Genomic DNA, 26,829 nt, shown 5'->3' on the forward strand with positions numbered 1-26,829 from the left:
AAAGCCAGGAGCTGCAGTAAAAGCAGCTATCACTGAAATTGTAGTTCAAATGCCTCTGACCGAGTGCTATCCATGAACAAACCCAAGTTGAGCATCTGTCAAAATGTCAAAAGTGCTGGAAGGATGGTTTGTAAACAACTAGCAATCTACATTTAGAAAAGTAATAGGATGATCAGAAGAATGTTGTTGGGGGGGTCTTAGTAATATTGTGCGAGCCTGATTAAAGCTTGAAAAATTAGGCTGTTTCCTGTGAATTGTGCAGTATAAATCAAGTAGCAGTGGGGTCATTTATGTTTTAAGTAAATTATAATATTCTCTCGTATATCCATCTGGTCCTGGAGATTTATGAAGATGCAGTTCAGAGATAGTTTGCAAGATTTCATCAATTGTTAGGGTCCGAGTCGAGAAAGTCATGTTGGGCTGGAGTAAGTCTGGGAAGTTCAACCTCAGTTAACAAATGTGTACTGAGAGCAGGATAGGGAGCAATGGCTGTGTATAAGGCCCGATAATAACGGTAGAAAGAGTCCGCAATGTCAGAAGTAGAATTAAGAGGAGTCCGTATTAGTAGCTACAATATGGTTCTTACGTCAGGATGTCTTTGTCATAGTCACTAGAAGTTTCCCCATCTTATTTCCCCATCTGTAATATTTGTTTTTAGTGTAGTTCAGTTTAGCTTGTGCCAATAAAAAGCTTTCTAGCACCTGCTTAACTTGGTGGTAACGAGAGAGAGAAGCCACACTATGGTCAGAAACATACAATTGATAGGCCGTCTAAGGATAGCAAGGAACGATATTGTTGCTCACACTGGCAATGTGCCACATAAGAAATTATTGCACCCCTAAGTACCATCTTCGATGTCTTCCAAAACAGGATTGGATCTTCCCAGTGTTCGATATGGTTATCCGAAAGATCCAACCAAATATGTTTGATATGAGCCTGAAAATAAAATGATGGGAATCTCCAAAACTTGCATGGTAAGCTTTGCAGGGACATTCAGATAGCGAGAGAAGCCATGAATGGTCTGATATAATTATATCCCCAACATAACATACACCCTCATAACCTCAAGAATTAAACAATCAGATATCAATAAATAATCAATTCTTTAGAAAGAGCATTGAAATCCTGAATGGAAGGTATAGAACCGATCGGTTCGGTTGAACAGCCTCCATGGATCTGAAAGACCATACACAGTCATAAGACGGGAAATTGGTGAGCAGTAATCAGAGTGCACGGTCCTAGGGGCTAAGGACCTATCAACTCAAAGATTATCCAGTGTTGAAATCACCTCCAACAATCAGATTTGGGTTGTCACATGTGGTAATTAACTGTGAGATATGTTCTAAGAAGTCCTGAGGGTGAATGTTAAGAGCATAAACATTGAGTAATGTATACCAAGTGTCAGAGAATTTAATATCAGCTAGAAGGAAATGGCCCTGTGGGTCTAAAATCGTGCCTAGGACAGTGTATGTTAAAATATGGTGCAGCAATATGGCCACGACCCTGGTTTTGTTTATGTAAGAAGCTGAGAGACAAACAGCAATCCTGAGGGTGGAATCATCCCCTGCCTTCCAATGGCTCTACTGCAAATATACAATATCAGAGTGCTGTTTTTTGAGATGCATGGTAACCTTTTCACAGATTTTTAATTATTGATAACTGTAATATTTATTTACTGTATTGCATGTACAATTTCCTAGGGATCTTGTACAAAAATGGTGATAGGAATTTGTCTTGCAGTATAATTCATAGGTTCCACATTAGCTTCCTCCAGGGAGTTCAGGACTCAGTAACCAGTGATGGAGTTAAACTCAAGCTGGCCACAGACATAGCACACGATAAGCCGATGTGTACGATTTCCCTTGACACTCTCCCCGGCAGCTCTCCACACGATCTGCACACGATTTGGTGTCCAATCTTCAAACGATCTCTCCTGCATCCAGACTTTCACAGTGCATCGTGTCCTAGATTGTTAGATCTGCCCTACTGCATGGCAGATCTGACGATGCGATGTGCGACCAGCGGGGACGCGCATCGCATCGTGATCGTGGACTCACGATTTACTCTCAATTTGGCCATATTTTACACGATCTGTCGTTCCAATGTGTCGGAATCGGCCAGATCGGGTAAAATATCATTATGTATGTGGCCAGCATCAGAGTTCAGTTACATTGAAGCAAGTGATCTCTAGAACAGAATCAAAGCTGCATAAAATTGTTTATCAAAAATCAAATCTTATAACATCCAAAGAATCGAGCTAGCAGTTAGCATGTGTATCACAACCTAATGCATTTCATTGTCCTAATTATAACTGTTTCAGAGATTAAAAGAGGATTTTTTCCTATCTGGGGGGACTTTGGGATACACTGATACCATGGAGTTGTAGAGGATAGCTCAAGAGCTGGGCACTTAGAAGTTAAAAACTAAACAGAATTGAAGCTCCAACCCCATTGCTGCTCAGTCAAAATGTACAAAGAGTGATCCACAGAACAGAAGGAGCAAACTCACACTCTATAACATTGAAAAAACTGAACCAATGAGTAAACAACAGTAATCAGAGAAATGTATTTAACTGTAAAAATTCCAAATTCTTTTTCTTCCTGTTGAACACTGTTACCATGGGGATATTCTTACAGGAGGGTGTATTCAGAGATAGCTGTGGATCAAAGAACAGTTGTCTATCTGACATAATTGCAAAGTTAAGTCATTTTGACACTAATCAGTGAGCAAAAAGCTTATCTGGATATGGTTGTTCTAAGTTAATGAACTGATGAATAACAACGATCTCTGTTGATGCAGCTCAAACGCTGTTCCGAAAACTAAGTTCTAACTAGAGATAGAAGGTGACTTTAGTCCTTATCCTTAAAGGCTCAGACTTTTACAAGACGAAATAATAAGTTCCAGGCTAATGTGCAATAAAAAAGTTAATGAATAAGACAAAGCATCAAGTTATTAAAAAGAGCATTTTTCACATTAAGGGGGCGGAATGTACGAAGGGCAGAAATGCAGTCAAACTCTGGAACATGCTATTTTCGGGGGTTTGACCACATTTCTCATATGTACTAAGCTCCAGAATGCTTCCAGAGCTTCGACCCAATGGGTAACACCATCTTTAGATGGCGTTACGCAATAGAAGCCTATGGGCTTCTTTCTGTGTCCTGCAGTGAGAGAGATCCAATCGGATTCCTCCCAGTGTGCCCGACGGTGTGCATCTCATACTGCACATGCACAGAAGGGCGCCAGAGGGACACACACACTATATAGCTACTTGCTTACTTCTGTGGTTGTACTCTCTAATTGGTGTTGATATTTCACCCAACACAGATGGAACATGCAAAAAAAAGCATACAGATGAGCTCCAGCAGAGAGGGGATACAGTGGGGTAGAATTTATGCAGAGTAGTTAGGCAATGGTACCACCAGGCAGCAGCTTGTTATGGGTCTCCAGAAGCTCCACAATAAAGGAGCAGGCATCACTGACTTGGTAAACTTTCTCCCTGTAAACCTCTAGGCGTGAGATTCATATCCCAGTAAAATGGGGTGCCACAGGGAACAGACTGCTTAGCAGGATTTTATAAATACCCCAAATTGTATGAGTAGTTTGGTGAGCGCACATGGATTCAAAAGGCGTTAGTTCTCTAACAATTGTGGGAATACCACCAAGGGAAGAGGCAAATGGCAAACTGTTGAAAGACCCAATAATCTTAAGGTGCAGTAAGGGAGGTATCCATGCAAAGTTCCATAAAAGACTTAAACCTACCACTTGAAATTAAGTCAATTTTACAAATCCCGGCCACCAAAAAGGTGGATATAATACATTTAGAGGTACCAGGAGGGAAAAGAAGTTTATGTAAAATAGGAGTAAAGCTGTGTACACACTTACCGATGTTTGTACCCAATGATGGGATGGCAGGCGGGCCAACATAATCGGGCGGCCGATGCTCGACTTTAGATATGTCAGGCACCAGCTCCATTCACCTGCCAGTTGTTGGCAGCTGGGTCACTCCATCAGCCCTACATGCACGCCGACAGAACAACTCCGAAGGACAATCTGCGGGAGCGCACATGGGGCCTGATTCATCAAGGATCGCAGTTGAAAAGATGCACGCAATCAGCGTTTATTTCGCATGTATCGCAGTGCGCGAACTAGCAATTGCGATGGGAAATGAATTTGCAGAGGCTACTCACACCCCAAGCACAGTGATTGACAGGAAGTGCCGTTTGTGGGTGGTGACGGGGTGGTGGTCGGGCGAACGCAGGCGTGCCAGTGCATTGGGACGGCGTTGCAGGGGCGTGCATAAATTATCCATTGCAATTCCATATGCAGCCAGATGTGTTGTACCTGGTGGTTCGCGATCTTTGCCTGTGCGGGTGATTTGGCTCGGTCCTACCAGTGGGGGTGCTGGTGTCTGGAGGTTGGCGCGACGTGCGCGTGGTTGTTCCAAGGGTACATGCCATCTGGTGACAGGTGAGACTGGTAGCGCTGCCACGCTGGGGACTACTGGGCCTCGCCATCTTGGTTTTGGGCATGTGACCTGAATAGGCCAATCAGGTTGGAGCTTCTGGCATGTGACTCAGCAGCCTATCATGCACTTAAGGGTGTTTAGCACACCCTCTAGTTGCCAGTGCAATGTGTACGCAGCGCAAGCTGTGTGAGAGTTCTCTGTGCTCCTTAGCTCAGTGTGATTATTGCAGTCCCAGCAGTGCTAAGTTTCCTGCTCTGTCCCCACCTCAGGCTGACCCCAGATCTTCCCTGCTATACCCCATTACTCACCCCACGGTTTGTGATCCCTTCAACTCTCCGGACTCAGAGCCCACTCCAGCACGTCAGACCTCTGTTTCTCAGTCACATCTCCATTGGACTTTGTTTTCTCTACCTAAACACTTGTTTCCAGCTTCATTAACTGGACTTTCTTTCCCTGTCAGACACTTGTAATTCAGCCACACATCACTTGGATTCGTTTTCTGCCAGTTTACATATTTATCACCGTTTCAATAATTAGAATACTCCTATTAAACCTGCTGCATTTCAATACTGCAAACCCATTCCAGTTTTCTCTCCTGCATCCACCCCGGGTTCAAAAAATAATCCAAACCTGACAGTTTGCACTGGCCAAATGGATATGGCCACTGGACAGGAGTCTAGAATGGATTTGCTACAGGGTATTGCCAATCGATTGGAAGGCCTGGAGGCCTCACAGCAACAACTGGCACAATTCCTCCAGGAGATGTCTCGCAGACAAGACGCCTTACAGGCTTCCCTCGTCACAATTAATATTCCAGAGAACACCAATCAGCCCATACCGATGGTCTTAGTTCCCAGTGCCTCACCTCATCTGTACTTACTTACGCCCAGTAAATTTGATGGCAACCCCAAGATGTGTCGTGGTTTTCTTAACCAGTGCGATGTTCACTTTACCCTTCAACTTCCCTACTTCTAAGACCAAAGTGGCTTATATTGTGTCTCTGCTGTCCGGACCCGTTCGGGAACCATTATGGGAACGATCAGATCCTCTACTGGATAATTATTCGCACTTTCTAGCATCATTCAGGAGAATCTTTGATGAACCCGGAAGTACGACTTGTGCATCCTCCGAAATTATGCGCCTTAGACAAGGGGTTCATCTTGTCAGTCTGTATGTTATCCAGTTTCAAACGTTCGCATCAGAATTGAAATGGAACGAAGAGGCATTAACATCGGCCTTCTGGAACGGCCTTTCTGATCGGCTAAAGGATGACCTAGCCACTCGGGATCTTCCCACTAAACTCGACGACCTCATCTCTTTGTGCAATAAGGTGGATTTATGGTTTCGGGAATGACAGGCAGAGAAAAGTAGAAGTGATCATTGCAGGTTGCGTCCTGCCATTTCTCCCATCACCTCTATCCTAGGATCCACAGATGATGAACCTATGGAGCTTAACCGGGCTCGCCTCACTAATGAAGAACAGCAGAAGCGACGCCGAGAAAACCTCTGCATGTGTTGTGGGGAGTCCGACCATCTTGTAGCTTCCTGCTCCCACCATCCCTGGGGACACTCGGTTAGGAGTAGTGACTCCGTCCTCGAAGTATGCTGAGTCTGTTTTGCCCATAACCCTGGACTTAAAACAAGGTCATGTGTTCGTTTCCTCACTCCTAGATTCTGGGGCAGCAGAAAATTTCATGGCTCTTGGATTTGTCAAAAAACTCCAAGTATCCTGTATTACCCTCGATCACATTATCACAGTTTCCAAACGGACTCGTCCTATGCTGGTTCGTACAGGAGCACTTCATTCAGAACTCATAAGTTTCCTGATTATTCCCAAGGCATCTCACAATGTGATTCCAGGATACCCTTGGCTATGCAAACACAATCCCAAAATCGATTGGAATTCCATGCAAGTCAGACATCAGAAAATCTACAAATTCCCATTCCATACAGGTCTTTTTCTAACGTCTTTTCAGAAAATAAGGTTAATATACTATAAAACACCAATTGCCTCTCATTACAGAGCTGTTTGATCGTGTCAAAGGAGCTACAGTCTTCACTAAACTGGACTTACCAGGGGCTTATAACCTCATTAGAATTCGCTCTGGCGATGAATGGAAGACAACCTTCAATACGCGAGATGGGCACTTCGAATATTTAGTGATGCCATTTGGGCTCTGTAATGCCCCTGCAGTCTTCCAGGACTTTGTAAATTAAATATTCAGAGACTTACTTTATGTTAACGTGGTTGTGTATCTGGACGACATTTAGAGTTTTTCTTCTGACCTCAAGGACATCGTTGCCATGTTAAAGAAGTCCTGTACTGCAAAATCGAAAAAATGTGTCTTCGAAATGCCTTCCATTCCATTTTTTAGGGTACATTATTTCTGGATCTGGATTGGAGATGGACCCCAAAAAAGTTAAAACAATTCTGGACTAGTCTCGTCCCACTTTTTCAAGGCAGTACAAAGACTTTTTGGGTTCTGCAATTATTACACAAAGTTTATAAAAGGATTTTCGTCTCTTGTGGCTCCCATCTGTCGAAGCTGGATAATTAGCTGAGTCAGAATCTGTTTAAAATTGAATCTGCACAACGCCATTTTGCGAATGGCAACAAGACGCCATTTTGCGACTGGCCGCCCAGCGCCACTTTAGCGAATCTCGCAAATTATAAGTAAATACGGCGATGCTATTATTTAGCATTGTGCGATTCCCACGCAATAGAAAGATGTTAAAAGTCCTCAATATATAAATACAAACAGTTATTAAAACATATAATATGAACAACCCTGCAAAACACATACCACGGTGTACTCCACAAAACACGTAGTCGCACAACGCTAACTAGCGTCTTTTCTCAATACCCCAATACTTACACACTGCACACTTACATAAAAAGGTTCCCTAGCCTTAAGGTTAATATTTAAGGTTTTATTCATTATCAGTAATGTTGTGAAATACATGTTATTTGATATCTAAGGTTTAGTGCATGATAAGCAGACCGTGTTTGGTGTCATTCTAAACTACTGTGTCTTTGCAGATTTCCGGTTGCATCGGGGAAGAAATCGCAACATGTGTCTGCAAGTTATGGATCATAGAGAGTTAGGCATTGAAATGTATGATGTAATGCAGCCAGCCTAGATTTATTATGCAGCGGGAAAATGGACACAAAGAGCTGTTGGAGGCTGGATTGTGACCATACGAACTGACCTATGAACTGTACTGTAACAGAAGAACCAGGAAGAAGAACCAATGGAATCATGCCAAACTGTTCTTTTGTATTGCCTATCTCTGTAAGAGTATATATGTGGGCTCTCTGAAACTAGATGCCAGTCTTCTTGTTTTGCTGTTGACAGAGGTTTCATCTTTGATGCTGGGATCTGGGTCCAGAGCGCGTGTGTATGTAACCACTGTACCTTGTGTCTGTATAATTTGTTTGCGCTAATTGTATTTAGATCACAGCGTGTAACTCTCTGTTTTGATGGTGAATAATAACTTTTTGTGCTTTGGAACCACAATCAAAGTCTGAAAGCAATTATTTCTTGTGCGCCTCATAACGCTAAACAGCGACAATTTTAGAGTGTATAGATAGGTAGGAATCCATACATCACAGCCTTAACCCGTAAAGGAGCCATTCCCTTCCAGTGGCCTCCCGAAGCAAAGACGGCTTTTCAAATGTTGAAGCAGGCCTTTATGTCAGCTCCAGTCCTGAGACAGCCAGACACCAACAAGCCTTTTCTGTTAGAGGTGGATGCTTTCTCTAAGGCAGTGGGAGCTGTTCTCTCGCAGAGATTCGAGGACTACAAGATCCATCCGTGTGGGTTATTGTCTAAAAAAAATTCTCCAGTAGAAAGGAACTATGCCACCGGAGAACAGGAATTGCTGGCGGTTAAGTTAGCTTTGGAGTAGCACTATCTTCTCGAAGGTGCCAAGTTCCCACTTACTGTATACACCGACCACCGTAACTTGCTGCTCCTAAAAAATATCCAATGCATCAGTTAAAGGTTTGCACGCTGGGCCATATTCTTTTTACGCTTTAATTTATCTCTGACCTATCGTCCTGGATCTCTCAATCAGAAAGTCAATGCTCTGTCATGCTCCTTATCTCCAGATAGCAATATGGAAGTCCTCAGAGAAGCCCCGGTCCTCGACTCACAGGTCTTTGAAACTATTCAGGTGGAACCTCCTCTTGGAAAAACCTTTGTGGCTCCGGAGTTACGGAAGCAACTATTGTCTCGGGCTCATTTATCCCGCTTTGCTGGCCACACAGGTATTAGTAAAACATTACAGTTTCTGCAGCGCTCCTATTGGTGGCCCGCCATGACATCAGAGGTGGCTGAGTTCATTGCTTCTTGCACTCAGTGTGCTCAACACAAATCATCTAGACAAGCCCCAGCCGGAGATCTGATGCCTCTTCCTATTCCTACTCGTCCTTGGACCCATCTGTCCTAGGATTTCGTGATGCACTTGCCAGTGTCCAATGGCTACAACACCATCTGGGTGGTGGTCGACCGTTTCTCTAAGATGGTCCATTATGTACCACTCAAAAATCTACCCTCCACTTCCAAATTGGCTCAGTTATTCGTACATCACATATTCCGCCTGCACGGACTCCCAGCTGAAATTGTATCAGACTGTGGAGTACAGTTTGTGGCCAAATTATGGAGAGCTCTCTGTTCCACTTTAGTTAAACTAAATTTCTCTACAGCCTATCACCCTCAAAGTAACAGATCTACAGAGAGGGTAAACCAGGATCTAAATACCTTTCTAAGGATCTACATGTTGTCCTCCCAAGATAATTGGTCTGACTCTCTTCCTTAGGCAGAGTTCGCACACTCCTCATCTGGTCAGTCACCATTCTATGTGGTTTATGGTCTCCATCCTAGAGTTCCTGAGTTCAAAGACCTGCCAATTTTTGATGTTCCTACAGTTGATTCACCACTACGGAAATTCGCCCAGATCTGGACCCAAGTTCATGCTACTCTCCTCAAGACCTCTCAGCGATATAAAAAAGGGGCAGATAGAAGATGAAGAACTGTTCCCAAGATGCAAACGGGGGATCAGGTCTGGCTTTTCAACTGCTACCTATGCTTCAGGGTTCCATCCATGAAGTTTGCACCCCGGTTCATTGGTCCTTTTTCCGTCATCAAGGTTATTAACCCTGTGGCTTACCAACTAAAACTCCCTTCTTACCTCAAGATTCAGAATTTGTTCCACATTTCCCTACTAAAACCTCTCATTCTCAATAAACTCCTCAAAGTCCTACCATCACCTCCTAAGGTTCTCACTGGGAAAGTGGTAGAATTTGAAGTGGCGCAAGTGCAGAATGAGGCCCTGCCAAATAATCTGCCCTTACGCCATGCGTTTGGTCACCCATTCCAAACTGCATCGTCCACACCCCATACCCTGCAGCAGCTATTGGACAACCTAAAAAACTGGCTGATACAGGTGAAATATTCACTTTTAATAAGTGTCAAATTGGACAACTTAGCGCGATAAAGAACATATGAACAGGAGGATGTTTAGGGGTAGGATGCTTCAGGTGTACTGCAAGTGGGAGGGGTTGTGGGTTGGGATGGGGTTGGCCCCATTCTTCCAGTGTCCTGGTAGGTTGGTAATAAATGCAATGCCATATACCCATGGGCCGTATTGGACGCGGAGGTGAGTACCGGCTCTTCGATGACCCTAGATATATTTGCAAGTTGCTTTCTTTTCCCCTGCATAATGATATCATAATGATATCATATATTAGCCTTTCAGCATGGAGTTGCTGATCTTGATCCATTACGCGAATATTGCTTGCCAAATGTGATCCCAGGCTATCATATTGATCGGGTGGTTTAGCTAGGGCTTGCTTGACCTGCTGCAAGAGTGGATACGGGGCTGGCAAGTTACGACGTGCCGTTCTTCTTGCACGGCGCGGCGGCTCCGGCACTTCTGGCCCACTTTCAGGAGGCTATGTTAAGTGTGGGCTTCCACTTGGGTCAAACTCAAGCGTTGCAGACTGTAGGAGAGGAGATATAGGTAATGTTCATGTTACTATACTGTTTTTATTATTTTTTTGTTTTGTTTTTTGTTTGAATTTTAGTTTCCAACATCGATGGAGGACTGGAAGACCATTGGTGATGAATTAGAAAGACATTGGAATTTCCCAAATTGCTGAGGAGCCATTGATGGGAAACACATTCGCATTACCCCGCCTCCCCACAGCAGCTCCTTTTATTTCAACTACAAGGGCTTTCACACTATCGTGCTGATGGCGGTGGTAAATGCCAACTACAGTATCAATTAATTTATGTCGGTGTGGGTAAAAATGGCCATGCTTCCGATGGTGGTTCCTTCAAACAAACTGAATTTTATGACAGACTCTCCACCAACCATCTAAAATTGCCTACAACACCGGTTACGAAGCACGGCCTGTATAGTACAGATGTATATAAATCTGAGGAAGCCGCTGATAGCATTTACAGGCAGAGAAACGCGTTATTTACCTTTTATCTACAGGAGACTGCGCAGTTAAATGACTTATCAGATGATCTAACCCAGGAGAGAAGTATACATTTCTGTTCAAGCTATTTCAAACTGACTATGTGCTCTGGTATAAACAGCCAGTGACAAGAATTACAAACAGCTGGTTAAAACTCCCTGGAAGCCTGGGCTGTGTTCTTGTATAATTATCAGGAACCTGCCAGAGAAATGTTATCTGTGTCATAAAGTACAGCATGATGGAATAATCACAATAACTACAATACAAAAGTTGGTTATTGGATAAAAGGATGTTATTTGAACCGACTTTTTTTTAATAACAAAAGCCTCCTATTTTTGTCCATTTTTACCTTTTTTTCCTTTTTATAAGCATGCTATTTTTTAAGCCATTCTAATGAGCAATTACAATGATCATGTGGTTTTTTTGAATAGAAGTGTTCTAAAAGTATAAAATTTCATTAGAATATTAAGTACCAACTGGATTGGAAGCATTGTGTAATATTTAATACATTTTATATGTGGATTATATGTGTTTTTTATTTTTTTAATAAATTGAATATTTATTCTTACTAATTGAATAGCGCCTACCACTTCTTGTTTGAAGTTTTTTCTGGCATAAACAAGGGTTGTGCCAGGGGAATTAAAATTGGTGCCACAGTGGTATAAACAAGGATTTGCCAGGGGAATTAACATTGGTGGCACAGTGGTTACAGGGTGTACAATGAGGCTGTATAGTACATATATACTCACTTGCCAAGGCAGACGATGGAAACGATGCTGCTTGCTCTTCTCCGTTTTGACATCTCTCAATCACAAAATGGAGAAGGGGAGTGGCCAGGGATTTCCAAGTCCTCGTACATCGGATCGTAAATACACAAAAACTACTACGATGTGTGTCACATCGTACACGTTAGGTCATAATCTTACGGTTTTCCCATAAGATGTACGATGCAGATTTACGACGGCAGACGCGCATCGTCATCGTAAATGTCCAAAATCCAGACACGATGTGCACAATTGATCGTCACAATCTATCTAAATTGTCCACATTGTGCAAAAAAAAAAAATCGCACAGTGTTTGGCCGGCTTTATTCACTCAAACCTTTGTCAAGAACATCCAAACAAGTATTATCAAAGAATAAATACTACCTAACTAGGTATTTAAGGTCTCTACATAAACAGCAGCTATGTATACTTAAGAAGAGTCCACGGAGATTCAGTTAGCAAAACATAACCGGCACATGGTATGTATTTCACAGTGTAAACTCATAAGCATTTTATTGTACAATTTGACATAAAAGACTAGCATAAGATCAGGGCCGTCGAGAGCTCTGACGGAGCCAGCGCTCTGACAGGGGCGCGGCCAATTTTGGGAAGACGTGGCCACACTCCCTCTACAAAAAATCCCTGAATAAACTACTCAGAGCAGTGGGTGGCTCCAGGAGGGAGGGGGGCGGACCCAGGGGGACACTTTTCCTCTATGCCCAATATGACTGCGGCCACGTCTCTATAGCAGAACAGCCACAGATCGGGCAGTGAGAAGAAACTGCTCTCTCACTACGCAATGTGCCGCAATGACTGTGCTGCTGTACAGACACGGCTGCAGCGGTAGTGGGCAGAGCATTGAGGGAGGTCGCTGATCAGGGGCTCCGTCAGACCACTCTAACCGGCCGAGGCCTGGGTAAGTAGTAACCGCTCTCCCTCCCCTCTCAGCACCTCTGCATGAGATACACCAATGATATTTAATTTAAGGCTCTTTTATCTATTAAATATTACATGTTTTAATGATTCAAAGATAGAGGCCAAACGAGAGCCAATTGTTAGGGCAAGATCTTTCATCTGTGTAAACTTGGAGCTTCCACAGCAAATAGGGTGAATACTTATGAAAACAGCATTTTACAGTTTTGAATTATGAGATTTATAATTAAACTTTAAAGAGCCTAATGGTTCGCAATAAAAATACTGTCTGGTACAATTAGGAGTCATACACTGGGTGCGATTCAATTGTTTTAGACATAGCTATTTTTTTTCAGCACCCGACAGAGCAATTCAATTGTTGCTGAGTCCGGGCACGAGAAGCCATGGCCGCACACATTTCTGCTTGCAGTCTACCAGAGTGACGAGCAGAAATGTGAACCAAGTCTGCTGTTTGGGAGCTAAAAGCAGAACTTTAGACAGGATTAGCTGCAATATGCGGTATTGTGGGCGCGCATATGCGGTACTGGCAATCGAACAGAGCAACAATTGAATTGTGTTTGGGCGCCGAAAAAACTATTCATTCACCCCCTTAGAATACAATCTACTGTATACCCATCACCACACAAAATTGTACGTATAGTTAAAAAAATAAAAATAGGAAGAATAGATATAAAGCTAAACCCAATATCATTCTTAAAATAAGAAAAAAAGACCTGGCGCCGATAATAGTATTGTAAAACACCTGTTCTTCCAGCAGCTAACAGTCAGGGAATACTCAAACCTTAATGGTAAATATACATATAAAAGGAAATGTAGGGGTACAAAGCAGGTAATTTATTTAAAATTAATTTAAAATTACACATTACATTCACACTGGACGGTATAGACAAACACACACAGTAGAAACTTTTTAAAAAAGCAGGCAATATTTGTTCAAACCTTAATCTGCCATATTTAGGTCATAGTAGCTTTAGTAATCACTGTGTTGATGGTATTAAATGGTCAGATACAGTCGTAATTTGCCGACAATAAGTACAGGAAAGGGTTAAGCAAGCAATTAGTGAGTTAGTAGCATAGGAGCCTGTTGGTCTGCTCTCCAATTGTAGAGGTTAATTAAGCAGTCATTTTGTTAATGGCATATATCCCAACAGCAGTTCTTAATTCTTGTAACTGGTAATAGGAGTTTAAAGTACATTTACCTCCTTTAGCTTAAATTCCTGGCCAGGTGTTGTGATTTTCAAGCTGGGTATTGGCAACCCCTATTGCTTGTAGTCCCAATAGCCTATATTTCAATGCATGCAATGCAGGAGCACATAACCAAATTTCTATCCAATGCTGCATCAGGCATTTATTGTTTGGCCACTTGCCAGTACCAGTCAGATGGATAACCAATGGTCAGCCATCCTTTCACAACACTTTCAATTTGTTTTTTCCACATATTAAAAACCACACTATATTCATTTGTCATGTTTATCATACTTTAATGCAGGGTTGCATAAAATTGGATTTAAAAAAACAAAACGGATTTATTTGATTTAAATAGGTTTTTAAAAAAAAAAAAATTAAATAAACGTTTACTTAAATTTTTTTTATAAAAAAATCCTATTTAAATCCCAAAAAATCTGATTTCAATTAAATAAATCCATTTTTGATTTTTTTTTCTATTTTATTTTTTTAAATCCAATTTTATGCAACCCTGCTTTAATGAAACTCCCAATAATAACCAATTTAATACCACCATGGCACATTACACTAATTTAGAGTTGGACTTAAACTCAATTTTTCCAAATTGGAGGGAAGATGGCCAATTGTCTTTTAAAGTCAACTTTATTCCTTGAGTAGATTCCGATAGGTATAGTCTCCCTACCTAATTCCACCCCAAACCAGTTTAGGTGGTTTCCCTGACAATTAGTTTAATATCTTTTCTTTCTGACCCAATAGTCCCCATTGGTTTCTGCCTTGTAAAGCTCTCTAAGGAAGCTTAACCCACAACGAGAGAGACACTAATACCACTAATTACAAATCTGAGCTTAGTCAGCATAATTCACATCAAAAATGGCAAAATGGCATACTGAGGCAAGTGAGGGCAATGCTTGCTGGTCAGTCATCCAGCCAGTAAGTTTATTATTATTTATTTAGTGCCACACAGTGGTAGAAAAAGCAAATATTAAAATAAATAACACAGCATAAGTACCATTGCATAGATACACAGCGAGTAAACAAAACATTACAACAAAACCACAGATAGGGATGAGGGCAGCAGCAAGGTTAGGGCAACTCGCTTTAGCCGGTTGCCCTGGTAGAATCAGGCAGTTGTGAGTTAAAGTGGGAAGGCAACATCTCAATTATTCTTTACCCATCTTATTGGAGAGCAAACAGTCACAGAAGGGGACAAGGAGACCACTAATTTATATGTTCTAACACAGCATACGAGAGGCACAAGAGGAGAAGAAAATGTTACCAACACTTTACAGCACAATTGTACATTTGAGGTAACTAGTTTGAACTTTTAGCCCTGATTAACAGGTAGACATTAACACATTCTGGCACTTCCACCTGTAGAGCAGTCACCAGAAAATAATTCCCAAAAGGTAATAGAATCCAGCAAGCATTGGATACAAGAAAATGCTATCTAGTAAATCAACAGACAAAACATAAGACAAAACATAATGTGCATAGTAAAAATCAAATAAATAGGTCATTAAAAATAAACACTTAATTGAAATAGGAAAAAGAAAGGAAAAAGTTCAAGAACTCTATGTCAAAATATACAATACAAAGCACTGACAAATATGAAAATGGCACGGAGAAATAGAAAGAAGTTTTAAACCTACTAGAAGTGAACTCTAAATAATGGTTTATCCTTCATTAGTGCTTAAGGAAGTTTTGTACTGTATTTCCTTTCAAGGCAGAACAGCAAAGTTTAGTAAGATCATCAAGAATTTGAATTATATGCAGCCATATTTCTGTCAATTTATGCCACAACTGAAGTCACTGACTTAAAAAGGTGACTGAGCCTAAAATGCCAATTGCCTCAAATAAAACAACTTATAACAACATTCACAAATGCATGTATAAAAATCCCATATTATGACAGAACTTGATCATACCCACTATTTACATTTCTTGTGTATGGGTTCTACACTGCAGTCTGCAACAGGAAATAAAAAGAGTCTGCTGTGTATGGGAAAATATAAACACCCCCTATGATTGCAACTTAATATAATTTCATAGAATTTTGCTATTACATAATTTTGTTTCATATCAGTATATAGCATTACGGAAGCTTCCAGACAGCAAAAGCTAAGATTATGATGTAAGACAGTATTTATAATATTAACTATTTATATAGTTATTGGTTTGCATTATACATATTACTTCTACTTAAACATTAATTTTATCTAAACTACATTAAAATTACATTTTGCCCTTTTCCCATTAAAAAAAAAAAAAAAAAAAATTCAGAAAAATTACTTTAAATCAGGTAGTTGGGTATCAAACTCATAGAACTCTTCTGGAAGGGTTATGGCATTATAACTGGCTTCCTTGTTGTCCTCCGCAAGATCTAGAGCTCCTGGGGAAATATATAACACATTCCATAAGCACACATTAAAATGATTATTGTGTTTTAGATCCAGAGATGTCTAGTTACCTGGACGGAAAGTAATCTTCATTTTGAGGAAAGCTTCACTGCAATCAGCTAAAAGATATTTTGCCTTTCGGTGATAGATCCGCACAACTCCAAGAAGTAAATGACCTGATGTTCTCAGTGCGATAACGACCTGTCAGAGAGAATCTTATAATATCTTAATATATTTATACCAGCATCTTGCAGTCTTTCTGAACTATTCATGCCAGAAATAAGTTTTCATAATGGTCATAATCTTTTTGCTTTAAAATATTCCTGCCTTAATATAACACACCCTTAATTTAGTCTTAATAACAAATCCCTTAATAAAAGATCTCTTGAACACATACCTTTGGAGCCATGATGCTTTGAATGGCCAAATCAAGGTTGCACTCAAATATATGAGCTTTGGTAAGTTTTTTCTCCCAGTGTGCAGCTATCCAGATCTTGGAAAGAGCACCTCGCTTGCCCAGAAGTAGGAAGGTGTAAAACATACTTACATACAGAAATGCACTGTGCTCTACAGCTGCAATACAATTTATGAAGGTGATTGTTATTATTTTGAGATTTTAGTTTCTTTGTATAAAACAGAACACTGTCATGCAATAATATGAAATAGAACACATTTCACGGTTGTAATGATCCTTCATTCTCCACCCTATCTGCATTCGAACTCTGTGCAATCAGTGTTTTATACGTGTAATATTTACACTTGCTTGCAATGTGTGTCTATCACCTATGTTCAAGATGTTGCAATTTATCTACTTTGATCAGCTGACAAACGGGCTGAGCTGTAAACACTATTAGATATATCGGCCTTTCCATTGAACGATCGATATATTAAGAGTTATGGTAGACTTATCTTTGTTAACTCTATTTCTTCGAAGTCCATAGGATCCACAGGGAGACCATGGGGTGTCTGTGGTTGGAGTGATCCGTGCACCAAACAGTTAAGCTTTAGCTCCCAGGATGCCCCGTTCCTCCTCCACATATACCCCGCCCCCAGCCATATGCAGACAGTTTTCTAAACAAGCCCAAGGCAGGAGCAGGAGAGAGGAGAAGGAAGAACCATATACTTAAGAAACATTCTCCAAGAAGATGAAGGAATCAGTGATCGAGAAAAAAAATTACCAATGAGGCCAGGTGCGTCAGGGTGGGTGCCCTGTGGATCCTATGGACTTCACAGAAATAGAGTTAACAAAAGCAAATCTACCATAACTCTTCATTTCTTCTTCAGGGTCCATAAACATTGTCCCTAACGGTGGGGACGCTCTAGAGCAGAAAGGATAATCCGTCGCCCAAAGGAAGCATCCTGAGAGGCAAAGGTATAAAAGACATAGAACAAGAAAGGTGTGAACGGAAGACCACGTGGCTGCCTTGCACAATTGTTCAGCAGAAGCACCATGTCGATCAGCCCACGAGGGTCCCACAGACCGAGTAGAATTAGCTGTAACCCTGTTTGGAATCAGCTTGCATGTAGGCCTGAGAGATTGTCATGCGGAGCCAACAAGCCAGAGTGTTTGTTAGCTGGCCAGCCTCACTTGTGAAAGCCATACCATACAAAGAGAGAATCTGATTTCCTAAAGGAATTAGTACGATCCACGTAGATCCGAAAAGCACGGACCACATTCAAGGAAGCTTTACCTGCAGAAAGATCTGAGGACTGGAAGGCCAGAACCACAATCTCTTCATTCAAATGAAGCCGGGATACCACTTTAGGAAGGTACCCACATTGGTACGGAGGACCGCTCTGTCCGGATGAAAGATCAAAAATGGGGAGCGACAGGAAACACTGCTAAATCAAATACTCTGCTGCCAGAGGAGATAGCGAGGAGAAAGAGCATCTTTGCTGTCAGCCACTTGAGGTTTACTGAGTTCAGAGGTTCAAACGAATGAGCCTGTAGAGCCCGGAGAACCAAGGACAAATCCCACGGAGCCACCGAAGGGACAAAAGGAGGTTGAATACAGAGAACACCCTGAAAAAATGTTCTAACATCAGGTAGGGGAGCAATCCTTCGCTGGAACCAGATTGACAGAGCAGAAACCTGAACTCTAAGGGAGGCCAGGTGGAGGCCGAGGTCTAACAAAGCCTGGAGCAAAGCAATCACCTGGGAGACCCAAATAACTGTAGGGTCATAAGGGTAAATTTACTAAAGTGAGAGGTTTTAGAAGTGAGTTTTAGAAGAGACGTTGCCCATAGCAACCAATCAGATTCTACTTCACATTTAACAAGCACCTTCTAGAAGATAATAGCTAGAATCTGATTGGTTGCTATAGCCAACATCACTTCTAAAAACTCTCACTTTAGTAAATTTACCCCATAGTCTCTAGGGGAGCACCATTGGAAGCGTGCCAAACTCTGTAATAGATGCAGGCTTAAGCGCCCTGAGCATCGTCTGGACCACAGAGTGAAAAAAACCTTTGGCTCTTAAGAGGAATGACTTAAGAGCCACGCCGTCAAAGACAGACGAGGTAGGTCCAGGTGCAGGCAAGGGCCCTGCGCTAACAGATCCAACCTTAGAGGAAGTAGCAGAGGAGTGTCTATAAAGAGACTCTGTAGGTTGGTGAACCAATGTCGCCTGGGCCAGGCTGGGGCTATTAGTACCACCGTGCCACCTTCTTGCTTGAACTTTCGAAGAACCCTCGGGAGGAGGGAGATGGGAGGAAAGAGGTATTATTATTATCATCATTTATTTATTTGGCGCCACAAGTGTTCCACAGCGCCTTACAATGTATGAAAACAAATGTGACAAAAGACTTACAGTACAATACAATACACTACAGGACAAGGAACATGGATAATATACATTGCCACATTAGCGACCATAACACCCACATAAGCAGGAGAGCTTAAGCAACCAAGTGTTAGGTGCCCTAGTGGGGAGTAAGAAGTAGATGAAAATAAAGAAAGGAGAAGCACAAGAGGGTAGAGGGCCCTGCTCGCAAGAGCTTACATTCTAAAAAGGTAAGGCAGACAAACAGGTGTGACACAGATGGGGTAGACAGGGAGGATATACTCACGGCCAGGTCACCAAGTTCCAGCTGATGAGAGTATCCAGGATATGACTCCAGATCGTACTTTGTTACTATTGCATTTAATTCTGAAAATTTTATCAGCTCAGCGAGGTATGTGAGATTGAAGTCCCACCTCACTGCCAGAGCGTCCACGAAGGTGCCTGAGGGGTCTCTGGTATTGGACACGAACCTGGGGACCTTGTGGTTGTGGTGTGAGGCCATGAGGTCTACATCTGGCAGGCTCCATTTGTCCACCAGGAGTTGAAAGACATCCGGATGGAGAGCCCACTCTCCGGCGTGTATGTCCTGACTGCTTAGGAAGTCCACTTCCCAGTTGAGGACTCCGAGAATGAACACTGCCGAGATTGCCGGGAAATGACCTTCAGCCCAGACCAGAATGTTTGCCACTTCCTGCATGGCTGCCCGACTTTGCATGCCTCCCTGATGGTTGAGGTACGCTACCGCAGTTGCATTGTTGGACTGGATCTGGACCGGCCTGCCCCAGAGAAGATCTTGCGCCTGAGTGAGTGCTCTGCACTGCTCAAAGCTCCAGAATGTTTATGGGCAGGCGACTTTCCTGGGCTGTCCGCCGTCCCTGAAAGGTATGATGACCGATTACCACGCTCCATCCACGAAGGCTGGCATCTGTCGTGAGAAGTTCCCAATCCGGGAATCAGTTGTTTAAGGGGCCTAGAGTGGAACTGGGTGTATTCCACCATATCGAAGGTGGATACCATGGACCCCAGGACTTGCATTGCTGAGTGAATGGATACCCTCCGATTGTGGAGTAAGCTGCACACACACACACACACACACACACAAGTATAGTGTCAAAATCTTCTCTGCTGGCAGAAAGATCCTCTGTATTCGAGAATCTTGGAGTGCCCTCAGATGTATTATCTGCTGTATCGGAGATAGGGATGACTTTTCCAATTGATGATCCAGCTGTGTGTTTGCAGACAGTCCACGGTCAGCTGGAGATGGCGTCTGTGATGTGCCGCCATCACCACCACTATCTTGGTAAAGACCCGAGTGACCTTTGATAGACCAAAGGGCAGTGCCCAAAACTGGTAATGTTGCTGCAGAAAGCAAACCGTAGGAACAGCTGGTGAATTGGAGTAATAGGTACATGCAGGTAAGCATCCTGAAAGAAACCGGTATCATCACACCTCAACACAGCAGGGAGTGAATGGCCTCTTGGAGGGCCAAGGCCTTGATAGGGTCTTATAGGGGGACCTGTACAAAAAAAATTGCTAAGGAGGAAGCCTCAGAAAGGTGAGAGCATACCACTTCTCGGCCCCAGGCATCTGTTGTTGCTTGACGCCAAGAGTCGGCAAATCGAAGAAGCCGGCCACCCAACCTGGGATTTATCATGAGGAGGCCCGCCCCATCAGGCGGGAGATTTGTCATCCGACTTGGAAGCCGGACGTCTGGCCGACCAAGACTGCGTGACTCACGGCTTGGTGGTCTTGTGCAAACTATACTGCCTAGGAAAGGACTGGTCTCTTGCCTTACCTTGGGGACACAAGGACCGAGAAGAGGACAACTGTTGATGGCATAAAGGCAGATTTTGAGGCTTCCACAGTAACCACAATCTTTTCCAACTCTGCGCCGAACAGCCTGTCTCCAAAGAAGGGTAAGGATTTGAATGCCTTCTTGGATCCCGTGTCCGCTGTTCTGATTGAGGTAATTCAGCCTTAACCACCTTCTGACTTTTATACATTGGGGTTTTAGGTTTAGGGGCTGGTTCATCATCCTCTATATTCAGGATTGATTTAACCGCCCTCACTAAAGCAGGAACATCCACTGTTGATTGACGGTGCGACCCGGAGAGAGAACCTTGTGCATCATCTGCCTCCTCAGATGATGCATCAGTATCCGAAAGCTGGGTAGACTGGGAGGATGATACAGTCCGCCTATGTGCTTTGGTGGCTAATGGTATGTCCGTCTGTAACCTCTGCTGAGAGGCGGCAGGCATTTAAGCCATATTCTGAACTGAGTGAGTATAAACATCCATCAAAGGAGGATGTATATGGGGTACTGACATAGTAGGCTGTAATAGCTGTGGGTACCCCATGGTGGGAGGCAGCATGGGAGTTGATAAAAGATCCACTAGCTGTGTCATGACCTGGGATAAGGAGAACCAAGGTGGCTCCTGTACAGGAGCTAGTAAGGTGAACTGGTGAGCAGATATAACAATTATCACATAGACCATCCTGTATGAAATCCTAAGAGGGCAAGCCCGCAAAACAGGATTTGCATGTAACCAGGGGCCTCAGTCTCCTGTTTATCCTTGCCTTTGGAAGACATAGAAATAGCCAATAAGTAGCATAAAATAAGTAAATAAGTGTCTAGCTGATAATGCAATGTGACACCCTTCACAAATACAAGTAAATGTGAAGTACTAAAGAACCCCAACACACCTGGTAGTTGAGGGTCTGAGAAAGAGCAGCAGGGATAGATATAACTGACAGTCAACAACAGAGCTAGCACAAGTCATATACAATGCATATAAATATACGTATAATGGGCACTAAATCAACTACTCAAGCCTCCAAGGGTTGGTAGGTTTTGTGCACTGTATAACCTGGCCCCAGGGAGAGATACAGGAAGACTGGACCCGATAATCCTGAGACCTGTAGCTTCAGAAAAGCATTGATTAATGGCTACTGAGCATCTCATATAGAAGGAGGGTGAGTAGGAGGAGCAGCCCAGAAGCAGGAAAACTCTTGTGAGGGATCGCGATCTGGGCTGGGGAAGGGGCTGCCAGGGAAGAGCCTACCTCCCTGCTGCTGCTGCATCAACCGCCGGGTGCAACTGGCCTCTACATGGTCCCCGACGCCGGCTTTTAACCGCCCCAGTGGTCTATTGGGGGAGCGGGCGAACCAGTCGCCTCACTAAAGCGGCTTCCGGCTGGTCTCCACCTCTGCAAAGACTGCACAACACAAGCCGGGAATCACCTTACCTGTTCGTCTACGTTTGCCTGGCTGCAGCCCTGGGTCCCCAGTGGAGCGGCTAGCTAAGCGGAGGTACATGGAGCAGCGGCATAAGCGCCCATTAGGACGCCTTGCTGCTTGCTCAGATAAACAGAAAAATAAAATAACTAATAAAATTAAAAGCTTGGGACTACTAAAGCAGTCCCTCTGTTACAAAAGGTGCGACTGATCCTGTCCAGCACCAAACGAAAAACTGTCTGCCTATGTTCTTCTTGGAGAATGTTTCTTAAGTATATGGTTCTTCCTTCTCCTCTCTCCTGCTCCTGCCTTGGGCTTGTTTAGAAAACTGTCTGCATATGGCTGGGGGCGGGGTATATGGGGAGGAGGAACGGGGCATCCTGGGAGCTAAAGCTTAACTGTTTGGTGCCCGGATCACTCCAACCACATACACCCCATGGTATCCCTGTGGATCCCCTATGGACCCTGAAGAAATATATAATACATGGCGGGTGTGTACACCCGATATGTCTGTGAACGACGTAGGTTACAGTCATATCGGATCGGCCCTGCAGCACAGCAGATGGCCATCATATCCGAAAGATATATCGGTCATCTGCTGATGTGTATGGGCAACCTGCCAATCGCCCGAACACATGCTGCAGCGACTCGCCGATGAGTGACAGCTCAACTGGGCGGGCAAATTTAAATGTCCACCCAGTTGTGACGTCAAACCCGGCAGACGATTGACAAGTTTGTATGCACTTACCAATAGTCAGATAGGTAGTCCACCTAATGTTTACCCAGCTTAACCAGTCTCTTGATCAGACATAGCACATCTTAACACTCAGGGGCATATTCAATTTGGGGCGAAAAGTCAGTTGCCGGACTTTTCGCCGTCATCAGAGTTTTTCTTGGTGAAAAAGTATCGGGCGTGTGCCCGTGTATGCCTGCATTCAATTTCAAATAGGCGAAAACGGGACCCGGCGAAAAGGTATGCAGTCGGGAAGCCAGCAGACCTAATGCCAACAGCTGGCTTCCCGACTGCGCAATCCCGGCGAGGGTTAAATGACAGGCGTCTAAATCTAGGGGGGCGGAAGGGGTAGGTTTAGGGTTCCCGGGGGGGACAGGGTTAGGCACCCCCCCCAGGAGGTTAGGGTTAGGCTAGGGGAAGGGGGGGTTAGGGTTAGGCACCCCCGGGGGGGACTTAGGGTTACGCACCCACCCCCCAGGGGACTTAGGTTTAGGTGGCAGGGAAGGGGGGGTTAGGGTTAGGCACCCAAAGGGAGGGTTAGGGGGTAGAAATAGGTTAGTCAATACTTACTTTAGGACGATCGGGATTTCCTCCTCTGCCGGGATGCCGCTGTCAGGATTCCAACCGCCGGGCAGGGATCCGGCAGTAAATCATACCGATTCCGGCGAAAAGGTAATTAGTGAAAAGTCCTCTCATTTTTGGGGAAATCAGCCTGTGACCCCCAAAAGATGTACTGACATGGGGGATCACTATGGGTACCCCCAAAAAGCCCTGTTAAAGGTATTTGTGGTCTTTAAACGGTCTCAAACAGGTGCTTTCATGCATCTTTGTCAAAGTGGTGAAGAATGGCATTTAGCTAAAAAAAATTTGAAAAATAACTAGTCCCATCAAATTTGAAGTACATGAAAATGGGTGCAAGCATATTTTTAAGTCCCTAAAATGAACTTGTAAAAATCGTAAAAAATCCACCTGCCGCAATCAAAAAACACCTGGGGCATACTTAGGGACCCCCCCCCACACACACACATAATCTATTTCGCTAGTTTAAAAGTTTGTCCCCAATCTTTTTTTTTTTGCCCCCAAAATGATAGTAAATTTTTTTGGGGTGTCCTGCGGAACTTTAAAAAAATTTTTTAACACAGAATACCTTTGAGGGACAGTCCAAGGGATGCAGGGTACTTTTTTTTAGTTTGTAACCCAAAACCCCAATTCTGCACTTTTTTTCGCGACCTATTCTATGGTGAAAACTTTTCCCTGGATTTTTGCAAAGACCTTTCGCATCTGCGAAAAGTCTTTGAAATTGAAACCGGGGAAAAGTGAAAATGTCGAAAATTACGTTAACAGCTTTTCGCTCCAAATTGAATACGGCCCTCGGTCTTGGAGTTTTGTCATACTAATTGTATGAAAAGTAGTTATACTAAAGCCGGGTACACCCTAGACCAGTGGTTCTCTCGGTCCTCAGGACCCCACACAGTTCTTATTTTCCAGGTCATCCAGCAGGTGCACAGGTGTATTCATTACTCACCAACACATTTTAAAACATCCACAGGTGGAGCAAATTATTTCTCTTTTGATTCTGTGAGGATATTTGGAAAACATGCACTGTTTGGAGTGCTGAGGACTGAGTTTCAGAACCTGTGCGTAAACATTGGGCAGTGTGTACCCAACTATGTCGCTGACGATGCACACTCCCGCACCCTGCATGCAGGTCCAACAGGCAAAATTGTCAGCATGACCCCTGCTGTTGCTCCCCATCGGCAAGTGTGTATGCACTTGCCGATGCCAGGACCTGCCGCCTACGATATCATGCTGGGTACACATCGGCTAATGTGTACTCAGAATCACAGTGAACAACATCTGTGGACAGGCAGAATCAATCTTCACCTGCTACTGTCTTACACTCAGCTTATCTCATTATTTTGGGCTATGTAACAGGGCTGGAGGGAGGGAGGGAGGTGCAGTCGTTTAGGACATAATGCCGTGAGGGCTGCACAGCCGCCACTTTTGCCGTTTCGCTGCTATGGACCATAATGAGGTACTGGGATCCCATAATGAAGGATAGTTTGCGAGCAGCGCGAGCCCAGCTATGCTGTCCCATCCCCGGCTCTGAGTCCCCTCTCTTCTGTGTCCAGGCTACCTGAGCTTGTATTGTGGCACCAGTGGTGTGACAGGGGAATGAGATACCAGGATATTACAACATCATGTCTTATCCCCAAGAAGAGCAAGAAAGGAGTAAGAACTAACATTGTCTTGGCCAGCCTGAGCCCAGACCCAGAAGCCCAAGGTGAAACTTAAAAAATGAAGAGAAGAAAGAAGAAGATAGGAAGAAAAAGTGAATGAGCAGGTACAGATGTGTCCACTTACACTATTGCTGCAGTCATGCCATACAGCCCTTCTTGGTGCACCAGGTCACTATCTTTGTGCATCTTAGTCGCAATGCAATGCGACAAAACTGCTTCACGAGACTGCATTGATTAATTTGATATGCGACTAAGGGCTCGATTCAGACCCGCTAGCACGCAGCCATCAGCTGCCAAAGTATGCAAATCTGGCGATCGCACGGCAAGGCATTAGCACGCCCACTATGTCTTGGCGTGCGACCGCGGTATGTATTTAAACGCCCACCAGCCTTTCTTAAGATGCCCACTTATACACGTCATCTCCAGGAAGTGTATGCAACCATCGGTACCCTACCGCAAGCACTGTGAGTGCTTCAGTGTGAAATTCAACCATGTGACGTGTACTACGACGCTGCGTCTTAATTATGCACGTCTCTGAAACGGTGTTAAGACGCGCAGACGCGCCTGCGTTCGCACCACTACACCCCCGTTTCCATCGACCATCCCGTCATCACCTACAAACAGCATGTCCTGTCACTCATTCTGGTGACCTGCTTATGCGCAGCGAGCGAACGCTTCCCGATCGCATGGACTAGTTCGTGCACCCGCACTGCAATGCATACGCATGCGCAGACTGCAAATATCGGCAAGCTGCGTGCGAACGCATCCTAGCGAGCGCGTCTGAACCTAAGGCCCGTATTCAATTAGAGGCGAAAAGTTCGGAAAGGTTTCGCCTGTCCGACTTTCCGCCTCCTTCACGTGTTTCAGAGGCGAAAACTTTTCATGCGCGTCCCTGCTTTTCACCCTATTCAATTCCAAACCACGCGAAAACGGAAAGTGCCAAATGCGGAATTGGTGGAAAGTACTGTCAGAAGTGGGGAAATCAGTCTGTACCCCCAAAAAAGATGCACTAACATAGGTAATCAATGTACATATGTACTAATACCCCTAATAAAAGAGTTATGGGTACTTAAGTAGTTTAAATTGCTTCTTATTAGCGTCTATGCAAAAGTGGTGAAGAATGCCATAATGCAGTATTTTTGGGTGAAAATAAGTAGTCCAGTCAAATTTGTCTATTTCACTAGTTTTTATGCTTGTTCTCCCACTTTTTATTTTTTCACCACAAAAATGAAAGTACTTTTTGGGGTGTTCTTAGGTGGCTTTTTGGGGCGCCAGATTTGTCCTTTGGGGGAGTGTGCCAAGGGTTCTGGGTCGTTTCCCCATGTTTGCATCCCAAAATAAATATTTTGCACTTCTTTTCACCTGCTATTCATAGGCAAATCTTTTTCACCTATTACATTGATTTGAGTTTCTGTTTAGGCGAATTCCGGCTGGAATTGAATTTACAGATAAGTTCCGACCAGACAAAAAGCAGCAATAGGCTAAACTTTTTCGCCGATTACGGTTTTTCGCCTCTAATTGAATACGGCCCTTAGACGTATATATCTTTGTGTGACTGAGTCTGATTCTGTATGCAACACTTGTATATCACATAGATATACAAGTGTCGC

The 26,829-nt window shown here is 43.6% G+C and overlaps 1 protein-coding gene across 3 annotated transcripts in view; it reads right to left on the reverse strand.

The window, feature by feature from the left end:
• The window catches only part of RAD21L1 (RAD21 cohesin complex component like 1), a 258,401-nt gene that overhangs the window by 225,837 nt on the left and 5,735 nt on the right, over window positions 1–26,829 (reverse strand). For all 3 annotated transcript variants that reach the window (XM_088467137.1, XM_088467139.1, XM_088467138.1), the window contains exons 3-5: window positions 16,628–16,803; window positions 16,302–16,431; window positions 16,124–16,223 (exon numbers count right to left, since the gene is read on the reverse strand). In XM_088467137.1, coding sequence (XP_088323263.1) covers window positions 16,124–16,223; window positions 16,302–16,431; window positions 16,628–16,771 — 374 coding nt within the window. In that variant the 5' untranslated portion in view covers window positions 16,772–16,803. The remainder of the gene's footprint in view (window positions 1–16,123; window positions 16,224–16,301; window positions 16,432–16,627; window positions 16,804–26,829) is intronic.

This window comes from Taudactylus pleione, unplaced genomic scaffold (assembly GCF_031769625.1).
Source record: "Taudactylus pleione unplaced genomic scaffold, aTauple2 ptg000069l, whole genome shotgun sequence".
In the NCBI taxonomy this organism is placed as follows: domain Eukaryota; kingdom Metazoa; phylum Chordata; class Amphibia; order Anura; family Myobatrachidae; genus Taudactylus; species Taudactylus pleione.